A 21,662-nucleotide genomic window follows, 5' to 3' on the forward strand; every position below is an offset into this window, starting at 1 on the left:
TTGCAGATACAATGTCATACATATATGATATATTAAAAATGGATTTTGTGAATTTATAAGCTACTCACATGTCTAATATATAAGGGTGTGGCTGTATCAATGAATTAAATCTAAATGTAGAACAAAAAGTTTAATTTCTTTAGCAATGTACTGAGGCAGAACACACACCAGAGTGTTGTAATCTCCTAAATGGCACTGACATACTGGCTAACACGCACCACGCGCACCACACAGACGTATCTCGGGATCAAAGTTTTTTATGACTTTTTTCAGAGTCACATAGTAATGATTGATTTTGTGGTAGTTTCCCTTTTAGAAATAAAATATCAATGTAGCACGGGGACATACTCGGAATGCATATGAGACTGAAGTATAATATTAATGTTAATGTTGATTTTTCACAAATTATGACATGCAAAAGTACCATCAAAAGTCTCAAATTTATCATTTTCCTACAGTACTTAAATGCATCACAAATATTTACGTTCTAATGTCATTCCCGCAATCTGATTGGTCAAGTCTGATTCTACGCGGGAAACCCTGACGAAAATTCATACATCAATTTTTAATTCGTCTCCATCGGTTCCTAAACTCTAAAGTTGACCTTATAGTGGTTTCTTAATCCAAAACAAAATGTTTTACTACCCAAACGTCCTCCAACGCCATACAGGATGTTTTTCTACAATTTGGTAAGTTTGAAAATGCTAGCTTGTTTTACAAAGTTATTTTTAAGAGTTGACTATGAGGGTAATGCTAGCTAATCGTTAGCTAAGTCGCTTAATCTTTGAATGTCCTCAGGTTTATGTCTACATTTTATAAACCAGTTTTGTTTTCTAGGTTAGCAGCCACAAGAGGTATTCGGATCACACGCAGAGAGTTTCTCAGAGTTAATGTAAAGCGAACTTGGTAAGAATGACCACTTTTTCTGACCGATTTTTATCCCCTCCAAGAAAGACCTATTTCATTCAAGTCTTTATTTATTCATTTATTTGTCTGTTTTTTTTTCTGTCTGCTCTTGTCGTGTTTTCTAATGTTCTAGAAATATATATTACATATCCTTCTATACTAGGATCACAGTGCCGGCAAAGCTAACCGTTAATTCAGTGATCTCATAGTAAAGAGATTAGCATTGCAGCCTTTGCACAGTAGTTCTGCTGAAAATAAATTTTTTCCAAGAAGATTTAGACTTAATTCAATTTACCATTTTAAACACAGAAAACAAATGAAAAGGCATCCTTTATCACTCAAGCAAGGAATGACTGTAATTCTTGTAGACTGTGCCAACACAGCTGGTTATCATCAGTTGAACACATCAAACTTAAAATATTTTATCTGAAGGAATGCTAACATATATTTGGGTGTCAGTTACAATATTTCAAGATTCAAGGCAACTTTGTTGATCCCAAAAGGGCAATTCATTTGTAGCTCACCCACCTCTGCATCACCTATCAACAATCAGTCGTCAGAACAAGAAACAATGGGCTATGTCAGCTCCGGCAGTCCACACAGACAAAAATGTACTTTTTTAAAAACTTGTGTGCTTTGTAGATTTCTCTTACTCCTTTTATTAAATGTTTACAGCAGCGACATTGTGGACTATGTGACTGCAAAGGTTCCTTCACTGCAGCCGAACCAGCCCAGGCCTCGCTTCTCTCTCTACCTGTCATCCCAGCTGCAGTATGGAGTGATAGTGGTCTACCACAAGCAGTGTGTCATCCTGCTCGGTGAGATAAACGGGGAGCAATATAGAATATAAGTATCAGAAATGGAAAATTCTGATGGCTTTTTTTCTGCATAGTATAGATAAAATGAGAAAAGACAGATGAAAGCTGAAATAAATTGAGGGAATAGATAGAAAATTAAAGCATCTGCTTTATTGAGGAGTAAATATACTATGCCATGTATTATTATGACTGTAAGGAAATGAATTCTAAAATTTAAAAAAGACATTTCTTCCATTTTCAGTAATGCTCTTTTTGTGTTAAACCAAAACAGCGCTAAAATCGCAGGCCTTGTTTTCCAGTACATGTGTGACTTGGAAGCCAATTTTGAGCTGATGAAAGCTGTACCACCAGACAGCTCAACAGTTTTGATTCATTCAGATTAAAATTACACCCTGACACTGACACTAGCAGCTTCACTATCATGCAGTTGTCAGGGTTGATGAAAACTGTGAAACACAATGCAGGATGATCAGCGGTGGGAGAAGCCAAGCAACCAGCCGGTGTTTATTATGCAGAGTGGCATTTCCTTCTATCTATCAGCACTTCACAGAGCTGTTTATTAAAACTATTAACCCATTTTCTGTTTTCTAGAGGAGGCCCAACAAACTATTGATCGCCTGCTGCGCTCCCAGGGAGCCATACGTATCGACATGGCAGAATCTGACAGGTCTACACACATATAGACACACATACACACTGGTGCCTTCGGTCATCTATAGTTGTACAACTGAATTAAAAGCTTTTGGTGGAACATTTGTGAGTGATTGAAAGAATTAAAGGGAGATCAGGTTTTATAAAGTAATTAGTAGACAAATAGCGCTACTCATGTGAAACTCTTATAAATGTTTGATTAGACACATTATAAAGCTGCAGCGTTGTTTGAGCTGTTGTATCTGTTAGATATCATTTTCCACTCTAAATGTTCTCTGTTTTTATTCCAGTGATTTTTATAGTTATTATATAGATAACCAATGGAGCAAATACAAGTATGGGAGCAACTTACATCCATATATATTTTAAACTTGTAAATCAATGTTCAAAAATTATTCTAGAGGTTGTAGTTGTAATTGAAGCTCTGCGATTTTGTGAAATTAAAATAAAAAATAACACAAAGAAATTGAAAAAGGCTGTGGATATGGATTTGTTAGCATTTGTTCACAGATACAAAGCAGAAAAACTGCTCGTAAAACACACATTTATCACGTTTCTCAAGTTATAAGTATACATTTTGGCCTGTTTTTTACTCCTCAAACTGATTTGACAGTGACAAACTTATCACGTATTAAATCATCCAATCAGAGGGCAGGCGGTTCGCAAGTCCTCCCACTTTGCTGAAGATCCCCTAGTCAATTCAAGTACTAAGATGGACAGAGGTAATGTGGATGTTGTAGAAATTAAAATTAGCCATATAGTTCAAGGTATGAGGACTTGTTACTATTATACTGTAGAAGTTGTCCAAGTATATTTTTTTAAGTTGAAGAACACAAAGCTGAAGAGACAAAAGTCTTTATACATTAGATTAAACTGCTTCCTTTATTATCCATAATATAAAAATAGAAACCACCTGTGTTGCAGAAGTAGTAGCAACATTGTCTGGTCCTTCTGGATGATGTGTTAGCAATATAATTTATTTTCCTACACATGCACAAGCCTGAATTTCTCGTTTATTTCACAGGTTAACAAAGCTTCATTTATAAGCTCAAAATATATATATGGGTGTAATTTGATCCAGTAAAATAAATATGGTGGGGAGTAGTACATTAGTAGTTACAGAAGTGGGCCTTGGTCTGCATAATATGGGTTTAAGTCTCTGATGTGCCAACAAAGGTGAACCACTCTGGGTCCCTAAACAAAGCCCTTAATCCCCAACTGAAACATGGCAGCTCACTGCTCCCTAGTAAATTTAGAGATGGTTAAAATACAGAGACTAATTTACTAATTGGGATTAATAAAGTAAGAATTATCATTATTAAAAAACAGTGCAAACAGTTCTCCATCAGAACAAGTTGATCATGTTGAGGGATTTCACTGGTGCCTTTTCATCTGACAGGATGGCCATGGAAGTTCCTGACAACCTGCACATGATGGAAGAAGCTGAGGGAGCTCAGGACCCCTTTTTTGGTCTCATGGAATCTCACCAGCTACCCACCCCCTATAAAATACACCAGGTTCATTTCAAACACACATAAAATCACCCAGAAACTGTATATGTGTGTGTTAGTTTGGTAACATAGATTTAATGAGATGAGTAATACATAAACAGATACCTGCTCTTCGTATTAAATACTCAGTCTGGTTTTTGGATCAGGAGCAGCAGTGAACACAACTATTGGCCATTTTAACACAAATAAACCTCTGCAATTGAAAACATCTGTTATTTAATTATATAATTAAATTTCCCCTCAATAACCGAGTTACTCGGACCACATTTAGCACAAACCATGAGGGACTGTTTCTAACAACAGTTTGACTAAAAATTAGTTTTACAGTTATTGTGTAAAGCAAACCTGTATTCTCTTTGACTTGTTGCCTTATGGCACAATGCACATGAGTGTTGGTCACGTCCTTTCACCCCCTGCTTTGATTCTCTCAGCATAAAGCACAGTAGATAACCAACCCTTACTCACTTTGTTTCTGTAAAGCTGGCAGACGTGGTTGGACTTTGACCTTCTGATAATCTCCATGGAAAATACTGCGTAAATTCTTTCACAAAGAAACAGACAATATAGTAGGACATAGTGTGTGTTACTTGTATATACTCGGTATATACCTATGTCATTATTTTCATTTATTTCTGTGAGTAGAAATGTTCTATTCTGGTTTGTTAACTATCCATTTGCACATAAAAAATCATGTGCAGAGGAGATGACACAGAATGCTGCGGCTTGAAAACATCTGATCATCTGAGGACAATTACTGTAGCTGTTTTAATTAATCTGCATCCAAATAAAAAGTCTGTACGTGGAACAGGAAGCAAATATTTCTTCAGATATTCAGCTTCAGAAGTCTGGAAATATTAGGCTGTTTATCCCAGAGAGACAGTGTGGTCATGAAGAGGCTGTCTTGTTTTTTTTTTCTCTGTAACTTTGTTATCACTCATCCAAGAAATTAACTGCCTCTGATGTCTGTTTTCTATGTTTATAACATTTATTTGTAGACTAAATTTGTGACTGCAGAGATGGATTCTCAGCTCTCCTTGGTGTCCAGTCCCCATATCACACCTGAAAAAAAGGGTGAGACTCATTTCCTTACTTTCCAAACATTACGCGTCATTTCTGAGAAGGTTGCAATACTTGAAATACTTGTGGTCTATTTTGTGTTTATAATCTCATGTTATGGTATTTAATTCTCAGAAAGATTCAGCAATGTGAAAACATAAAAGCTGAAATTAATACACGTTCTCCTGAACATTTCCAGTGTCCATGTGTGGAAGTGGCTGAAAACATTGCAATAAATTTAATTTAGACTAATTCATTTGGGGCAACCTCCAAGTTCAGTTTACTAGTTAGTCTCCAAACTATAAATAGAGGCTGGCTTTTATTTTATTTTATTTGAGTTTGAGATTTATTTATTTGTATTTATTTTTTAGCATATTTGATTTTACACTATATTCCTTGCTTGATATTTTTATACTTCTATTTTTCATTCTGAATTTTATATTTTATTTTCTATTTTTAGATTATTGTGTTTTATATGCTTTTCTTTATTTGGTATTATATATTACTTTATTTATTTTTATGTGTGTGTGTGTGTGTGTTAGTATTTCTCCTTGGCATTTAATTTTTTTTTTCTTAAAAGCTCCACCCTCACAAAGGAAATACCTGCTAAAGTACAAATGTACTTTTTAGTATTGTCATATAAGAATGTGCTAACCAAGGTGGACTAATCTAAAGTGACAGTGACTTGTAATTATGCTTTCTGACTAAACTTAACCTGCTTTTAGATAAAAACCAATGATTACAATTTAAAGGAGTAATGTCATCATTTAAGCACTAATACTTGTTAATCTGTGCTAGTCTCACACTCTTCCTGTACCTGGAACATGCTTTGGTCCTGATTGGTCCTGTTGTGTTAAATCAGGTGTCAGTTCACCTCCAGCTCCCGTCATCCTGAAAGAGAAGGAGGCATTTGGCATCGGCACTGCTGAGGTAAAGTCTCTGTCAGAGGTCAGATACAGGACCCATCTCAGTCATGATGTCAGACACCACAGATGTCCTGTTGAATCAGAGCTGCAATGTGGACCGTGTGCACACAACATCTACTGAACACCTTCACCGTACAATGCTTGCTTTGCCCTTGCCCAATTTTTCATGAAGAAGCCCCATGAAAATCTGATCATATGCCATCTGGTGTATTTGTGGACTTAAAGTATCTGCTTTTCTTCTAAATTCACCTCTTATCAGCAGAGCTTTAAAGGAGACAGAGTTGTATTGTTTTAGTCATGCAGTGCAGCCATGTTTCTCCATATTATTTGAGTGTAAGGCCAGTGGTAACGTCACCCACCATCATCCTCCTCATTCTGTCACCCGGGGACAGATAGATGCTCCTCCTGAAGCATCGTCAGCTGATGAAGTCCATTTCAACTTGATAAGATCTGACTTAATTATATCAGTCTGTGTTCACAGAAACATGTTGTTCACATCTCTGCTGGCTCCGCCCCTGACTTCCTGTCCCGTGGCTTTACTTTTGCTTTGCAGTAAACATCTACTGATATCCACACGTCTGTTTGTTTACTGCTTTTTTTCCTAACTTTATTTATCCCTGTGGACACAGAACTAACTAAAACATATTGCCTCTATTTGTACATGTCATCCCCTTGTTGCCTTGGTCTTGCATTTTGTCCTTGTGTCATTTCTCTTCCTCTGACTCTCCCTGTCAGTATTTTGAGGGAGATGACCTTCCTGAAGCCACAGTCAGAGACATTGAGTTGTTGATGGATCAACCAGACCAGTTCTGGAGAGGTGTGTATGTTTCTGTCATAAATATTTATCTGTCTGTCTGCTAAGAAATGCATTTGAACATGAATATTTTAATTGTTTAGTTGGACATCATTGTGAAGATGTCCCACATTCATATTTTTTTCCTTAAATGTTTATTAGGTTGCTTTATCTCCCAATAAGCATAAATGTGACAGATTCTCCCTGGACTATTATCACCAGTGCAAGAAACTACACAAAACTCAGGACAGATTAAGATGAAGATGAGTTTGACTGATATTGGGACAGTCCTAATATGATTAAATTGTGTTTTGATGGACAAAATTACTTTCCAGCATTACTTTCTTGCTTGAAAAATCAAGAAGAGAGGTTTATGGCTCAGTTTGCATAGTAGCTTTTAACAGATTACAAAAAATTTTCCAGTTAGACTTTTCTTTCTCTGTGTAATGTCTACATATGCCTTAAAATTAGCAGAGGGGCAGCCGACAGAAGAGGAGACCAGAGAGCAGGGAATCATTTCCTCTATTGACCAGTAAGTATCCAAATAATGAAAACTAATAAAATATGTTATGAGAGCATCATCAGAGTAGCATTAGCAGTCATTTAAAAAAAAAAGAAAACAAAGATCACATGTGTTTGTCATAAAAACGTGGCACCAATCTGTGTCCAGGCTGAAAGAGACAACATTTGGGACAGAGCGGGACAGTGTGTGGCTGCTGGACGAGGAGACGGGTCAGCTCGTGGGGGTTTCTGTGGCTGCTGCTCCCTCTGAGACGACACCTCCGCATGTAGCAATGCCAGCTCCACCCTGCGGGGCATTTGTGAAGCTGCAGGATGGATCAACTGGAAGTCTCAATGAAGAGGTGGGACCAGGGCTGAATGAGTAATGGTTTTTAAATTCAAATCACAATTTAAAATGTTGCAATTAGCAAATTGTAAAGAGGATAAATACGTTTTTATGTTATACTGTGTCTCATCCAGGTTTCAAACCTGCAGCATCCATGACTTTGCAAATCCACTCGCTTCATTACGCGACAGCCATTTAAACATCATGTGACAGCTACACTTAGCTGTGAAGTCACATCACATTTTCTAACCTTATTTTCCATAAATGACTGAAATGCTGAGACAAAAAACACAAAGATCAGAAAACAGTCCAACTTCTGAAATGTCCTCAGGAAATGAATAAAGACAGTTTTACTGAGTGGAGTTGCTCCAATAGTCTTAAAGCTAAGTTCTCAGTAACGTGTTGATGTTAATTAAATCTACAAAGAATATTGGATCCATTTTAAGCCGTAATATTCAGGAATTACTACAACGAGGGTAGATTCAGCTTGTTCCGCTGCATCTCTGCGATGGACACAATTTTCTCAGCATAACACCAGTATTCCCATCTTCACCTCCCTGGGAGAGTAAAAAAAAAAATGCAAATTTTTGTCTTGATTTTTATAGTAATTGATCCACAAAATATATATACATACGGTGGGGAGTCATCCTGGACATTATAACTATTGATTTTAGAAAGAGCTCTTATCATTTAACAGCCAGCATCATTCACAGTGAAGAGGTGGAGATTGTGGATTAGGAACTGTGTTTGACTCATATCTAAAATTTGCTGAAAACACTGAGTTAACTGTTAAAAAGGGTCAACAGAGGGTCCACCTGATGCAGAAGCTGCTTTATTTTAACGTTTCTGAAAACATTTTGTTATATTTTTAGTCTTTTAATCTTTTCTTTTATCTGTTGGTTTCAGGGGTTGTCTGTTAGAAACTAAAACAGTTTAATAACATTATTAAAATGTGTTTGAAGATCACTGGTGTCCAGCTGACAGAGTTAGGAACCTTTTATAGAAAACAGGTAATTAAGAAAGCCAGATTCATCTCTGACAAACCAAGTCATCCACTGGCACTAGAGTTTGAACGTGTGCCGTCTGGAGGGCGCTATCTTGCCCCGGGATACTAAAACGCCTTTATCCCCGCTGCAGTCAGACTCTTAAATGCTTCTGATGGAAATAAATAATCTTTATCATTGAGCTTTTCTGCTGCTGGTACACATGGCCAACTGTCACAGTACTGCTGCGCTGACACTTTGTTTGTTGTATGTTTTTATATTCTTAATGACTGGTTTTAAATGTGGTTATTGTCGTATGAACTGAGGCCTATCAAACTGAATGACCCTGTAGGGATGAACAGAGTTGTCTTTGACTTTGACTAGTAATATGACTGCCAGTATGCCTACCAGTTTGTGTGAGTATCAGGGTGGAACTATGTGTGGATTCCAGAAATTGTGTAGAAATGAGGTGTTGTGGTTTAAATAAGATGAATAATATCAGACTGTTTAGTTTTTACGAGTATAAACCTGTTAACCATCAGGCTTCAGTGTTTTGGCTGCAGATTGTATCTTGCAGTTGGTGAACAAATAAGCTGTTCATGCTTCAACCTTTAACCCCTTTTAGAGCTTTTTCTAACCTTTATTTTGTAGTTCCATTGTCACACACAGTCTCTTTTACAAGAGAGACCTGTTAACCTAACATGCATGTCTTTGGATTTCATATTTTGAGGTTTGGATCCCCCTCCATCTCATGTTATAAATTATTTCTGTGTGAACAGAGAACGGAAGCTGGAATTTAAAAGATTAAATCACAAACCAAATTGCAGGCCAAGGTGAGACATGGCTGATGCTTGGCAAGCTTTGCTCCATACTTGGAGCTACTAATACATTCTGAGGACACCCTGTCATTGCCACATATACTCCACTGCAGCTTATTATTGTTTTGAAATACCTAAATAGAAACAAATAATCCATTAAATCTCAGTTTAAAACACTTAAACAGCAATTACAAAACCTCCAACAAAAGTAAAGTTTGCACCTTTTAAAACAATGCCAATGCCATAGAGTAAAAACTACTAACAAGAACAAAATGTTGGTGTGTGAATGTTTCAGTTTCACACTGTTATGTATTTGTATAGATGCTGTTATGTGTTTGTCATCAGGTCGGCGTTCCTCCTCTGAGGACGCATGGCAGAGGACGTAAGCGTCAGCTCATCTTTGCAGACCCTGAGGTCCAGATATCCAACCGTGTAATGCTGGAGCAGATTGAAAATCCTCTAACTGGGACACAGCAGCTGGTAGATAACAGCATCATTTACACATTTGTCTGAATGTTTATAATATATATAAATAGAGATTTAGTTCCCTTAAGTTTTGCTTTGAATTTTTTTTCAATATCAGCACCACCAAGTTTATATCTCCTTGTTTCTGTCAGTCTGATGTGATGCTGAACTTCTATTCAAAAAGCAAGCGTGCCACCCCTGCTCAGCTCTTCAGCGCCCCCTGTGGATGTAAGTGCAAAGCTTTACGCCTCTTCAGCTGATAAAATCAGCAGTTTAAACGATCATTTCTTAACTTTTTTAAACGATGCATCGGCAAAAAAAATATAGGGATTAATAAATGCATAACAATGTTGAATGTCATGATCAAGGAAATGATTTTTTCTTCATTACACTGTGTTTTTTCAGCAGATATTTTGCCTTGTCTTATCAGGAACACCACAAAACTCGTGCTTTCCATTTAAATAAGCTGTTTTTATCAAGAATATAAACTTAACTGAGTCAGTAATAAAAAATTGCCTCTCCTGTACTTTTCTTTTTTGCAGTGACAAGTGAAAATGTCCTTTAAAAAAGGTCTATAGCAAATACTTGTGGCTCTGAAAAGACGAAGAACTGATTTGCATATTAATAACTTCCCCTGAATCCTTTTAACAGCTGATACTCTAAACTAAGCTAGTGCAAAAATAACTCTGCTAACCTCTGAGGACAATACAAACTGTTTATAACCAGTCACCTTGGCAAATTTGCCTTTTGACCTCCTCTGCAGCTCTCCTTCATGATGACCTCCTGTCGCTATGGAAACAGCAGGCCTCACTCACTGTTCTGCCTGGCAGTAGGGCTGAGCAGAGAGCAGAGGGGGAGTCAGAGCAGGACATGGAAATACTGAGGGAGGAGAGCAAGAGGAGGCACTCTCGCAGGAGAGAGGTTGGTCAGATATTTACAGAGTGAAGATTTCACCTGGTTGTACAGGTGATTTAAAGCAGTTTTAGTTGATAAACCTGCACTTGTTCCTCTCAGACATCCAGTGAATCAGCACTGCAGCCTGCAGAGGGCTTATGTGAGTCGTCCACCTCTCTTGTCAAACAAAACAGCAACTTAAATACATCATTTATTTCAAATGTCCAGAAATCATTGTGTTTGCATGTGTGAACAGCTGTCTCCAACGTTATCCTGGACATGTCCAAGGAAGATAAATCAGGAAACGATGTAATTACCCCTGTCAGCACCAGATGGTGAGTCTCAGATAGACGGACAGTTAGCTGGATAAGGAACACATTGCTGAATGTTAGTGTCTCTGCAAAGGTCTCCACAGGAGGACGTCCAGCCACCGATGGAGCCTATAGCTGAAGAAAACATTGAGATGCCCGAAGCTCAGACTGACACAGAGGACTGGAACATGCTGAGGTACTTCATGCTGCAGTGCACATGCATAATATGTGCTAACATACACACAGAAATGAAATGAAAATTACTTTATCCCAGCGGGGAATTATAATGTCATAGTTGTTGTTTTCTTCTTTCATTTATTTATTTATTTATTTTATAAAAACATCAATAATGATTAAAAGAAGATATTATCTTGTTCCGGTCGGTGCAGGCTGCTGGCAGGAATGATCTCCGGTACCTTTCTGACTTGCACTGGACTTGACGAAGCCTCAAGCTGAACACACTTTGTAGTTTCTTCACTGTGGTGTGTAGAAGATGTGAAGAATTGTCCATTATTTTCAGCAGCTTCTGTCGCATTGTCCTCTGGACAATCAGCTCCAGCAGCTCCAGAGTTTTTCCCAGCAAAGAACCAGCCTTCTGGATCAGTTTCTTCAGTCTCTTTAAATCTCTGGTTCTGATGTTGCTGCACCCAACAGATGCTGCAGAGCTGATTACACTTTCCACAACAGACTTACAGGATATGCAACATCTTAGTGCAGACATTAAATGATCTTAGCTTTCTTAAGAAGTAGAGTCTGCTCTGCCCCTTCTTGTAGTTGCCTCTGTGCTGCTTTTCCAACCTAGTCTGTTGTCCAGTTTATATCTGCAGATGACAGGACTCAGAGTTGTATTAGAAGTCTGAGGTGTACAGTGTGAAGAGAAATGGTGAGAGTAGAGTTCCTTAAGGTTTTCCAGTGCTGCTGACCACCATCTCAGGCACACAACCTTTCAGCCTGACAAACTGTCTGTTAGGTAGTCATAAACCCAGCTGGTTATTGTGTCCTCTTGGATTTTTATTTATTTATTATTTTTTTTAGCTTTTCACATAGTAGAGCAGGCTGAATTGTATTAAAAGCGCATGAGAAATCAAAGAACATGATCCTCAGAGGGCTGCCTGATTGGTCCAGATGAGAGCAGGTAAATGATGGCATCTTCAACCCCAAGCCCATTATGATATGCTAACTGTAATGGGTCCTGACAGGTGTTCACTTGCCTGTTGAGGTCAGCTAATAACAGTCTCTCATGGACTTTCATGATGTGAGATGTTAAGGCAAACCTACACTGACCAGGATAACATGTCACTGGAAGAATTTAACCCTTTCATGCACAGTGTTTACTGCAGTGGTTACCCATTTAAAAGCTGTTTCCTGGTACATTTGTAAATTAGCCACTTAATAGAACATTAGTGAGTCATCCAGTACACAGAATAAATAAATATATATACACTGCCCATCAAAAAAAAAGATCACACACTTGAATATTTTGCCTTTAGCTTTGATTACAGCAGCATTCTCTGTGGCATTGTTTCAGTAAGCTTCTGCATTGTCGCAAGATTTTTTTCCATCCAGTGTTGCATTAATTTTTCACCAGGTTCTTGTAGTGATGATGGGAGAGTCCGACAGCTGCACAAAACCTTCTCCAGCACATCCCGAAGATTCTCATTGAGGTTCAGGTCTCGTCTATCCATGAATGAAAATGACTCCTGACATTGTCATCTTGACCTTGTCCTTGACGGAATAACCTGCTCATTCAGTAAATTTAGAAACTTAGCTGGCCTCATTCTTTGCAACTCCAGATCATAGACTGCCCCCACAGGCTTGTACAGTAGGCACTAGGCATGCTGGCTGCATCACTTCATCTGTCTCTCTTCTTACCCTGATGCTCACATCCCTCTGGAACAGGGTAAAACTGGACTCATCAGACCACATGACCTTACATTGCCCCCAGAGTCCAATCTTTGTGCTCCCTTGCAAATTGAAGCCTTTTTCTCCCCCACAGCTGTTTAGTCCCAATACCGTCAGTCAGTTGACATAGTGTGTGTGGAAATGCTCTTACTTTCACTATTAAACATAGCTGTGACGACTTCTGTCGGTTTTTTAAAGATTTGATTAAACTAAACATTTAAGTGATTGGAAATCACCATCATTTAAGATTTTTTTTTCCAGTCACATTTCTTCCTGGAAGTTGATGGTTCCCCACTAACATTCCAGTTTTTAAAAATATGTTCTTAACACAATTTTAGTAGTTTTAGCATCTTCTTAGATGTTTTCTTGGCTTGATGCCAACAATTTGACCCTCCTGACACAGATTAACATCTTTTCCACAACCACAGGATGCGTCTTCTGACATGGTTGTTTAAGACATGAGAAGCTGCTCCACTGCAACAGTCGTCCAATGGGAGGCTTGTACTTGTTTTCTTAGTTAAATCTAGGTTGTACCTTTTTTTTGGACAAGAAGTACGTACGTTGTAATTAGCAAGTTTGCCTCAATGATAAACAGGAAAAACATTATACAGCTATATTTTATAGAATTTATATTTCATATAAATCTGATAAAATAAAAAATATTTAATAAAATACATAGAAATAAGTTGGATAAATAAAATGTGAAATATAAAAAAATTTACAAAAGCATCACTGTACATGTTTGTAGAAGTAAAAAACTATGTAAAAACAATGTGGCTGTTCTTTAAAAATCCATGCATGAAAGGGTTAATGCCGCATGCTGCAGAGACTGTACACACCCTAATGCAAAACACCAAGGGCTTGATTTACTATTTACTACTAATATGCGGGTGATCAACTAGCGTGTTATGGTGTCGCCATGGAGAGTTTAGAGGGAGAGCTGGAAGGTCACAAACACAAAATAAAATATGAGCAAAGAAATCTAAATGTTACCAGAAGAACTTTAATATGGGAGAGGATTTGTGAAAAAGTAAAACAAAATAAACACCAGATTGAAAGGAGGTGGCAAGACATAAGACAAATAAACTAAAGAAAAAATAGCTTTAAACAAAACCTCGTCAGACAGGTGGGGGCTGGCAGAAGGGAATCCTCTGGCCAATATTGAGAGAAAGGTACGGCTCGCTTACTGAGAGGAGCAGGAAACTGGAATACGGGGATATGACATGCTAGAGCTGATGTGCACATATAAAAAAGACAAGATGTTTTCTGAACATCTACCATATTTTTTATTGGCAAAATAACAAAAACGACACTCTGCAGCTGGTCAACGCTGCATCTGCGCTGACGTCATTAAAGCCTTGGCGAGGGATCGAAGGTGGGGCACAGGAAGTGGTGAGGGCTCTTAATGCCAGCGGCCCAGCAGCACTCTGAGGGGGAGGAGCGCAGCGCAGGATGAGGAGTGCATAACCTAAAAGAAACATCCACATTAGAAATGTGACACTGGAAAAAGAGGAAAATAGAAATAATTACCATAAGTTACAGTGGCTATGAATGTTCTTTTTCATTTGTTGAATCGTGGTGTTTGCTGTGTTTTTTGTTATTTAATTAAAGAATAAAAACTAAATGCGCTGCCCTCATTTCACATAAGAAATTCTTTTGGTTCAGTGATGCGAGGGCAGTCCTGCAGCATTGGGCTGTCGCCCCCCAACAGGCTGGTGGTTGTGGTCATTCTCCTCTTTATCTCTTCTTCTCCATCTCCGTGGCATGGGACGTTTTTCATTGTTGTGCATCAACAATGATCTGGGCCACCTTGTCTTGACTATACACCAGTGCTCCCCCAGTTCGGTTCAAACACTCGTTCCAAATCAGCCCTTAACTCATCCAGAATCTACAAGACTGCAACGCTGCATAGGTGCTATATGTCTCAATGCTCTGTTCCTCTGGTATCCCAGAAATGTTTACATGAGCAGGAAAGATGAGCCGTCTGTTCATTTTTTGTGGTATCTACGCCTACTCCTCGCAACAATAAGATGTACCAGTTAATACCTGCCTTTCAGACGAGCTAAACATAGACACACCGCCATCCCAATATTCTGCCTTCTCTGGCAGAGACGCCCATATTGCATATTCATCAGAGGCAAACACGCTAATTGATGCAATCATTCGTGTGTCCAGTTAGTAAATCAGCTGCAATATGTTTTCACGTGTGCATTCAAGTTTGCACACATTGTTACACAATCAAACCCTTTTAGTAGTTCAGGCCCCAAAATGCTTGATGCAAGAACCATGTTTGTCTGCGCTGTTATTACATGAATATTCCCCAATATTGACTTCCAGGTTAGTGGTTTCCAACTGGGTGTGAAGTTGTAGGAGCCTTGAAAATTTCCACTGCAGCTAAAACTCTGTAGTATCATGTTTGTCTTTAAGTTTTATATGATTTAACCCTCTGATGCATGAATTATTAAACAGAGCCACAATATTTTCACAGACAATATTTTACTTCTACAAACATCTACAGTGATCCTTTTATTTGTATTTATCTTTAGCTCTTCTATAGAAATATGTGTGAAATAATATTCTGTCATATTTATATATCTATTGTTTTCAAACATAGCTGTATCATTTTATTTCAACCTCACATGGGCCACAAACGGCCAGTTTCATCAAAAAGCTAACCAAAGGAAGCCGAAGCAGGCTGTGCTGACGTCCTGTCGGTGTGCGGTGGAAAGCGTCCTGACATCTTATGTGGCCGTTTGCTATGGCAACTGCTCAAAGGATGAATAAAAAGACACAGCAAAGAGTGGTCAAGGCAGCTCAAGAAATGAATAATTAAATGATTAATTAGCAGCCTCCGTTCTTTAGAGGACATTTCTGTCAGCAGATGCAGATCCAGGGCATCAAACATGATAAACTATTTTTTCTCCACCCCAAGGCTGAAGTGCTGTTTCTTTCCTGAGGGTCCCCAAGGCTTATGAACTCTGCCACAGCCTGTCCTCTACAGTGCACTTTATTTATTTTATTTATTATGTTTCTTGTTTGTATTACTTTTTAGGCGTTTATTAGATATGAAATGCCTCGACTGTGAGGTTGGTTTGCTCAACTTTAAGCTTTAGTGTCAAAATAAAAAAAACTTGCATCCAGACTGACCAAAAATCTGAGTTTATTCTCCCAGTCAGCACTTCGTACTCATCGATGAGCGTCAGTCTTATTGTTAGTACATCCTTCAGTATGTCCTTACAATAACAAACGAAGGGCAGTAATTTGCTGTAACCTTGTGTCTCATTCCTGGCTGCAGGTTTGCAAGTTTTTAATAGAGAAAAGTTGATTGTCCTTTTTAGAACCCCCTATTTTATTTTATTTTATTCTTGTTAATGTCCCACAATTTCTGTGGCTACATTTGTCTTCTAGCATGATTCTGTTCCAATGAACTTGATCTGATAATGTTCAACATGCATCACAAAGGCTGATGTGATGTTCAGGTGTGAAAATGTGCTCTTTGTTTCCAGCGTCGCAGGCTGACCTACTTTCTGAGGAGTTGCTTTGAAATTCAAAAAAACAAATCAGATGTGAGGGATGAGCCTGAGCCACATTTCCCCATTAAACTGAATCATTTTACCACCACTCATATGCATATGTAATAATGGCCAGTCTGAGTCAGCACATACGATCATGACGTGTAGTTTAATTCAGGATGTTGGTGTGGTGGTCTGTGGGAAGATTAATTGTCAAAACAAAGATTGAAAGGTTGAGATCTTTCTTTATATCCATGAAAGGCCTTCAAATGCCTTGCAGATTGAATCCTGCATGCTCTGCTCACACCACTTGTGGTTTGCAGCTGGATCACCTCCCTGCAGACGCTTGAAAAGGTCACCTTCGACTCTCTGATGCCCCCAGAGGCCGACCGCTCCACTGCAGCTTACACACTTTACAAACTGCTCGGTGAGGAAAAGAAGCTACACATAATAAATGTTACTGTTCGTCCCTGAACAGCAGTGATCATCTGATATTATTTTTATGTTGACAATTAAGATTTTTGATGCAGTCATGTGTTTTTTATCACATCCACAGAGCTGCTGTCAGCTAGACAGGTGACTGTTTGTCAGACGGAGCCGTACGGCATCATCTTCATAAAGCCAGCAGCGATCAGGACGGCTGACTGAGCACAGCTACCATCTCACACTCTTTTCCCAAAGAGTTACAGTTAAGAGTTCATGCTTTTTTTATCGAAATTGTTCAAGGAAAACGAATTCAACCCCATCAGTTTTTATACTTTTTGTTAACAAGAGTTCAAGTTTTTATGCGTTTTCTTTACAATCATTAAGGAAAGGAAAGGTACTACTACTGCAGGACTTTTTCCTCACATTTTTAAGAATTTTAAAGGTTTTTTAAAACTTTTAAAGTGGTTTTAATTTGATCATATGGTAGTGTTTTTACAGAGTTAACATACTGTATTTGTTGGTATTTTATAGTCTTACTGATGTCTGGACAAACCAAGTTGTTTAGAAATGTTCTGTATGAATTTTGATACTGTTGTATGACTGTTATTCCTTTAAAATACTTAAACATTTTTCTTCTGTAAAAACTGACCTATAGTACCACAGTGACTTTATATGAAGCTTCGGACTGAAAAGCAGGGAAGTAAATCCCAGTTTAAACCTGAAGTTCTGTTTATTGTGCAGAAACACGTGAACATAAATCAAATGCGAACAGAACATATAGATATTCAATTTACTGCCTCCAACAGAACCAGGTTGTGCCTCGCTGGCAGAAAACTTTGGTCTGACCCCATGCCTCAGTAACTCTGCACAATTGAAGTGTTTGTGCACGTTATAGTGAGAGCAGATCCATGTGGCACCTCTTTGTGACCGAGAGGCCTGAGCTGAGGTCAGCTCTGCAGTTCGGGAGCAGAAATCCTAATTCGCATCAGCATGTTGGAATGGTAATTTTGTTGACTCTACGTGTGATACACTCAGATTGCAGTGTTGTGCCAGGAAACATCCCCTCCTCTGCCACATGTTTGGATACAAAAATGCAGCATTTATAGCGGCTTTGTTACAATTTTGTGTTTTTTATGTAGAAATGCAAATGTACACAGTTTGCTTTGCTGCTGAAAAGCAGCCTGATAGTTTGTCGCTGTACAAAAACAACAGAGATTCCCTGTTTAGCTACCACCTCCTCTGCTGCTGCATCACTGAAATAAAATGTGAGCATGACTTCACTGTGTTTACAAACAGTACAGTGCTGAGGAGGTCACTGGCTGGACGGGAAGGCCAGAATATCTAAGAGGTCTGGAGTAAAACTAAAAACAGAAAGATAGAAAAAAATGGGTTACTGTCTTTTTATTTATTTATTTTTGGGAGCAATAAGCAATAATCTGATACCAAGGCGCAGTTACATTAATCCAACATGGAAGTGTAAAACGGGCATCAAGTCATTGCTAGAAAGGAATGATTTTAGTCTAGCAATGATTCTTAAATGAAAAACCTTTTTAAATCAGAGAATTTATCTAGCAAAATTTAGCTCAGAATCAAATATGACCCCTAAATTCTTGGCACAGACGATGGAATTGAAAAACAATGTCCATGAGTGGAATAAAGGAGGCCAGAAATGACCACCTCTGACTTACTGTCATTCAGCTGTCGTCAGCTGTGTGATGTCTCCTAACATTTGAGGGCAGATTAATTTGTGGAACCTCTGCGTAGTAATGAAAACTGGTCCCAAAATTGAACCTTGTGGAACTCCACTGGTGACTGGGGCTTAGAGGAGGACAGATCCCCATCTTAACAAAGAAAGTCCTATCAGTTACCTTTTTGGATCATTAGAGGACAAAAAAGTCCTCCCACAAAAACTGATATGATTAGGCAAATACTTTTTCCACTTTTTTTGTTCAAGTCGTGTAATTAAATTCAGTCCGAATCAAAGCTACCAAATATGTAATTATTCAAAATAGTTAAACCCTTTATTTGCCTAATTAATTATACGATACTAAAATCAATTTTTCCATAAAGTACATGTTTGAGAAAATGTTTTTGTTGTTGATCAGACTAAAATGTCCTAAAAAGTTCTAAAAGCACTGAAGTAAAATTTTTATCCCCCTAATACATATTATATGAAAAAAAACTAAAGAAAAATTTCCTAGAAACAATGACGTGATCAATTAATTTGAATGATTACATGTTATTTTGTATTTTTCTATAGCAGCTATTAGGAGAGGACTTTTTTGTCCTCTAATGACACTGAAGGGTTAAAAAATTTGTTCCTGGTGTCCTGCTGACCTTTAAGAAAACTGAAATTGTAATTTCTCTTTAGGGGGTAACTCAACCAAAATGGTGGCCAGAAATTGAGGGGGAAATGACCTGAAAGGACAAAGGACTGTTCCCAGAATATCAACCTCATATCGAAGCTTTTAACTGCCTGTTTAACAGTTCAGTAGAGCACATTTTTCAGTGACTACAGTGAATCGTACCTCTTGGTTTGGGTATGAGATACCCAACTATCCCATTATTGTTTCAAGTTTTGACCGTATTACTATAATATCACAAGTTTTCTCAACCATATAGAAAACATTGATTCCTATTATTATCCAAAAGGGGAAAAAAATGCAAAGAAACTTGACTTGCTTTTCTCTTAGTACAAACTTTAAATGGTTAAAACATGCTGGAACCCAGGGTGTTTTAGTGTGGGATCTCTGCTTCGTATGACACAACACAGAAGGCGAACAGCATATTTCATGTTTACTGCAGCAAATACGGCCTAAACACATTTTATGAACTTGAAAATGTGACACCAGAGTGAAAAGCTCATATTTCAACCTTCGGTTCATCTCAACAGAAATGAGACAGAGGCCACAGGAGGAGGACTGGATGTGGTGGCGAGCATCATCTCATTACACGGTCGTAAATCTGTTCATAATGAACCTGAAGTCAGCAACTGGAATTTGATCTGTTTTATGTGACCTTATTTAATCATTTAAAATATTAAGTCGAATCAAAGCTGCATACTTCCAAAAAGTTTTTTAAGACTCCGCCCTGTTCAATCTGATGATGTAAGGACACCTGGGAACATAAACACCACCATCCGTCCATCACACCCCTGACAGTCTAATAAAACTAACATCTGTGTGACACATAACACACATTCACACAAGCTGCTTATATCAGCCTGGAGGACAGAGCACAACTCTGTATGCATTACACACACTTTCCAAAGGCCTTTATCATCAGAGGAAGTAGAGCTTTGAATCATCAACCCGTTGGAGAGCGTGAACCTGCCAGTATCTGCTTCAACGCCGGCTCTGAATAAAAAAGGTGCAGACAGGGAACGTCGTCCACGAAGATAACACCTAGATCATAAACAAGGGAGCAGAGAGGTGCACCATTTTGTTTTCAGAGCTCCAGAACAGTGAGCCAAACTGGCGGCAGATGAGAAAAAGAGCGTGTTGGAGGAGGAAAAGGCCAAAGGAGGACCCGACCAGCCACAGGCGGTGTTGGTGCGTGTTGAAGTGGAGCGGGACATTCCCATGTCACTGACGCTGCCCATTCAGGTTCAGCCTGATCCGGCTCACCAACCTTTCCCCTTTCTGGACACGACACTGGCCGATCTGGGAATCCAAGAGTGAGTCTGCCATGTTTCAGGGACCCCGAGAGGCTGTTCAAGGTGGAGATATTAACAGCTGTGTTTGTGTGTCCAGGTCAGAAGTAAAGGAGAGGGTTGTGTGGGTTGACACCAAGAAGACGCAGGTGAAGAACAAAGCAGGGAAGCTGAAGGAGAAAGAGATCACCATCCTAGAGGTATGACTAAAACTAAACTGAAGTATGAAGAGAAGGGCGTCTGAGCAGGTGAAGTTAAACCATTTTCATTTTGCTTTAAAGGTGCGTGTGAAGGCACAGAAGCCTGGAGACAAGCAGCTCCAGGAGGTCTTATACAGCACCGAGGCCCACACTGACCGCTCCTTCTGCCGTACCGGGATGGACATTCTGCCCTGGAAGCAGAGAGGTCAGCAAGCAAGTTTATATCCAAAAAATCTGTTATCTGTAAGACTACTGATGTAAATACAGGCCGTGTTTACTGATCCAGTTTTACTGCCGACTCAAGATTGTGTCAGAAAATCTGCGTAAATACTTCCAACAAGTCCCACAGTCCGATTCCCAAAAACAAGATCATCCCAAATGTTTCTTCCACAGCAGACACTAATGTGTTGTATTTGTCCTATTTCTTGGTTTGAAAACACTGTTCTCTGTCTACAGTGGGGAAAAATGGATTGGCACCTGTGGAGATGACCATGACGCTAGACCTGGAAAAAAAGCAGCCTGGATTTACTGAGGCTCAGGGCCAGAGAGAGATCTGAGGAGAAATATCCAGTGGGAGGAAAAAAAGAAAAATGAAGAATGCAATTTGATGTTTATATATATGTAAAGCTAACATATTGAGCTAGTTCACAGCAAAGTACACTTAAAATGAAATATTAAAGTTTGCTTTTATTTAGTCTGGAAAACATCAAGAGTGGCTTCACATCACCTGGAGCTTTGCTGCATTTGTAAAATGCATCATTTGCCTTTGTTATATTTTTTATGTACGATAGTTTTTTAATACTAAAAAACAGCATCATGCAAATTCTAAGTTTCTAAGCAAAAACTTAGTCTACTCAAGGTAAACTGCTTTCTGTTTTTAATTACAATGTGTAGCTATTTGGAGCTCTGGAGTTTCAGAGCTGCAAACAAGATCTCCAAACAAACCCATGGTGTCAAGTAGAAAGATCTCTGAACAAGGCAAACATAAAGT

The 21,662-nt window shown here is 38.6% G+C and overlaps 2 protein-coding genes across 3 annotated transcripts; both read left to right on the forward strand.

The window, feature by feature from the left end:
* Positions 1 to 536: 536 nt before the first annotated feature.
* Positions 537 to 17,542, forward strand: rec8b (REC8 meiotic recombination protein b). 2 transcript variants are annotated; one of them, XM_041969035.1, is made up of 18 exons: positions 537 to 689; positions 838 to 906; positions 1,582 to 1,724; positions 2,316 to 2,391; positions 3,775 to 3,892; positions 4,882 to 4,957; positions 5,805 to 5,872; positions 6,604 to 6,685; positions 7,133 to 7,193; positions 7,332 to 7,524; positions 9,655 to 9,789; positions 9,927 to 10,002; positions 10,538 to 10,695; positions 10,789 to 10,828; positions 10,925 to 11,003; positions 11,074 to 11,175; positions 16,717 to 16,820; positions 16,950 to 17,542. In XM_041969035.1, the coding sequence occupies exons 1-18, from the start codon at positions 634 to 636 to the stop codon at positions 17,039 to 17,041; spliced, it is 1,728 nt and encodes a 575-aa protein (XP_041824969.1). In that variant the 5' UTR covers positions 537 to 633; the 3' UTR covers positions 17,042 to 17,542. The 2 variants fall into 2 exon arrangements, with proteins under 2 accessions (XP_041824969.1, XP_041824970.1); XM_041969036.1 differs by having other exon boundaries at positions 7,136 to 7,193.
* A 1,679-nt stretch (positions 17,543 to 19,221) lies between these two features.
* si:ch211-196f5.2 (uncharacterized protein LOC556372 homolog) lies at positions 19,222 to 21,492 on the forward strand. Its single transcript, XM_041967750.1, has 3 exons — positions 19,222 to 20,671; positions 20,753 to 20,876; positions 21,128 to 21,492. Exons 1-3 carry the CDS (start codon positions 20,507 to 20,509, stop codon positions 21,226 to 21,228), a joined length of 390 nt encoding a protein of 129 aa, XP_041823684.1. The 5' UTR covers positions 19,222 to 20,506; the 3' UTR covers positions 21,229 to 21,492.
* The last annotated feature ends 170 nt before the right edge of the window (positions 21,493 to 21,662 follow it).

Source organism: Melanotaenia boesemani, chromosome 18 (assembly GCF_017639745.1).
Source record: "Melanotaenia boesemani isolate fMelBoe1 chromosome 18, fMelBoe1.pri, whole genome shotgun sequence".
In the NCBI taxonomy this organism is placed as follows: domain Eukaryota; kingdom Metazoa; phylum Chordata; class Actinopteri; order Atheriniformes; family Melanotaeniidae; genus Melanotaenia; species Melanotaenia boesemani.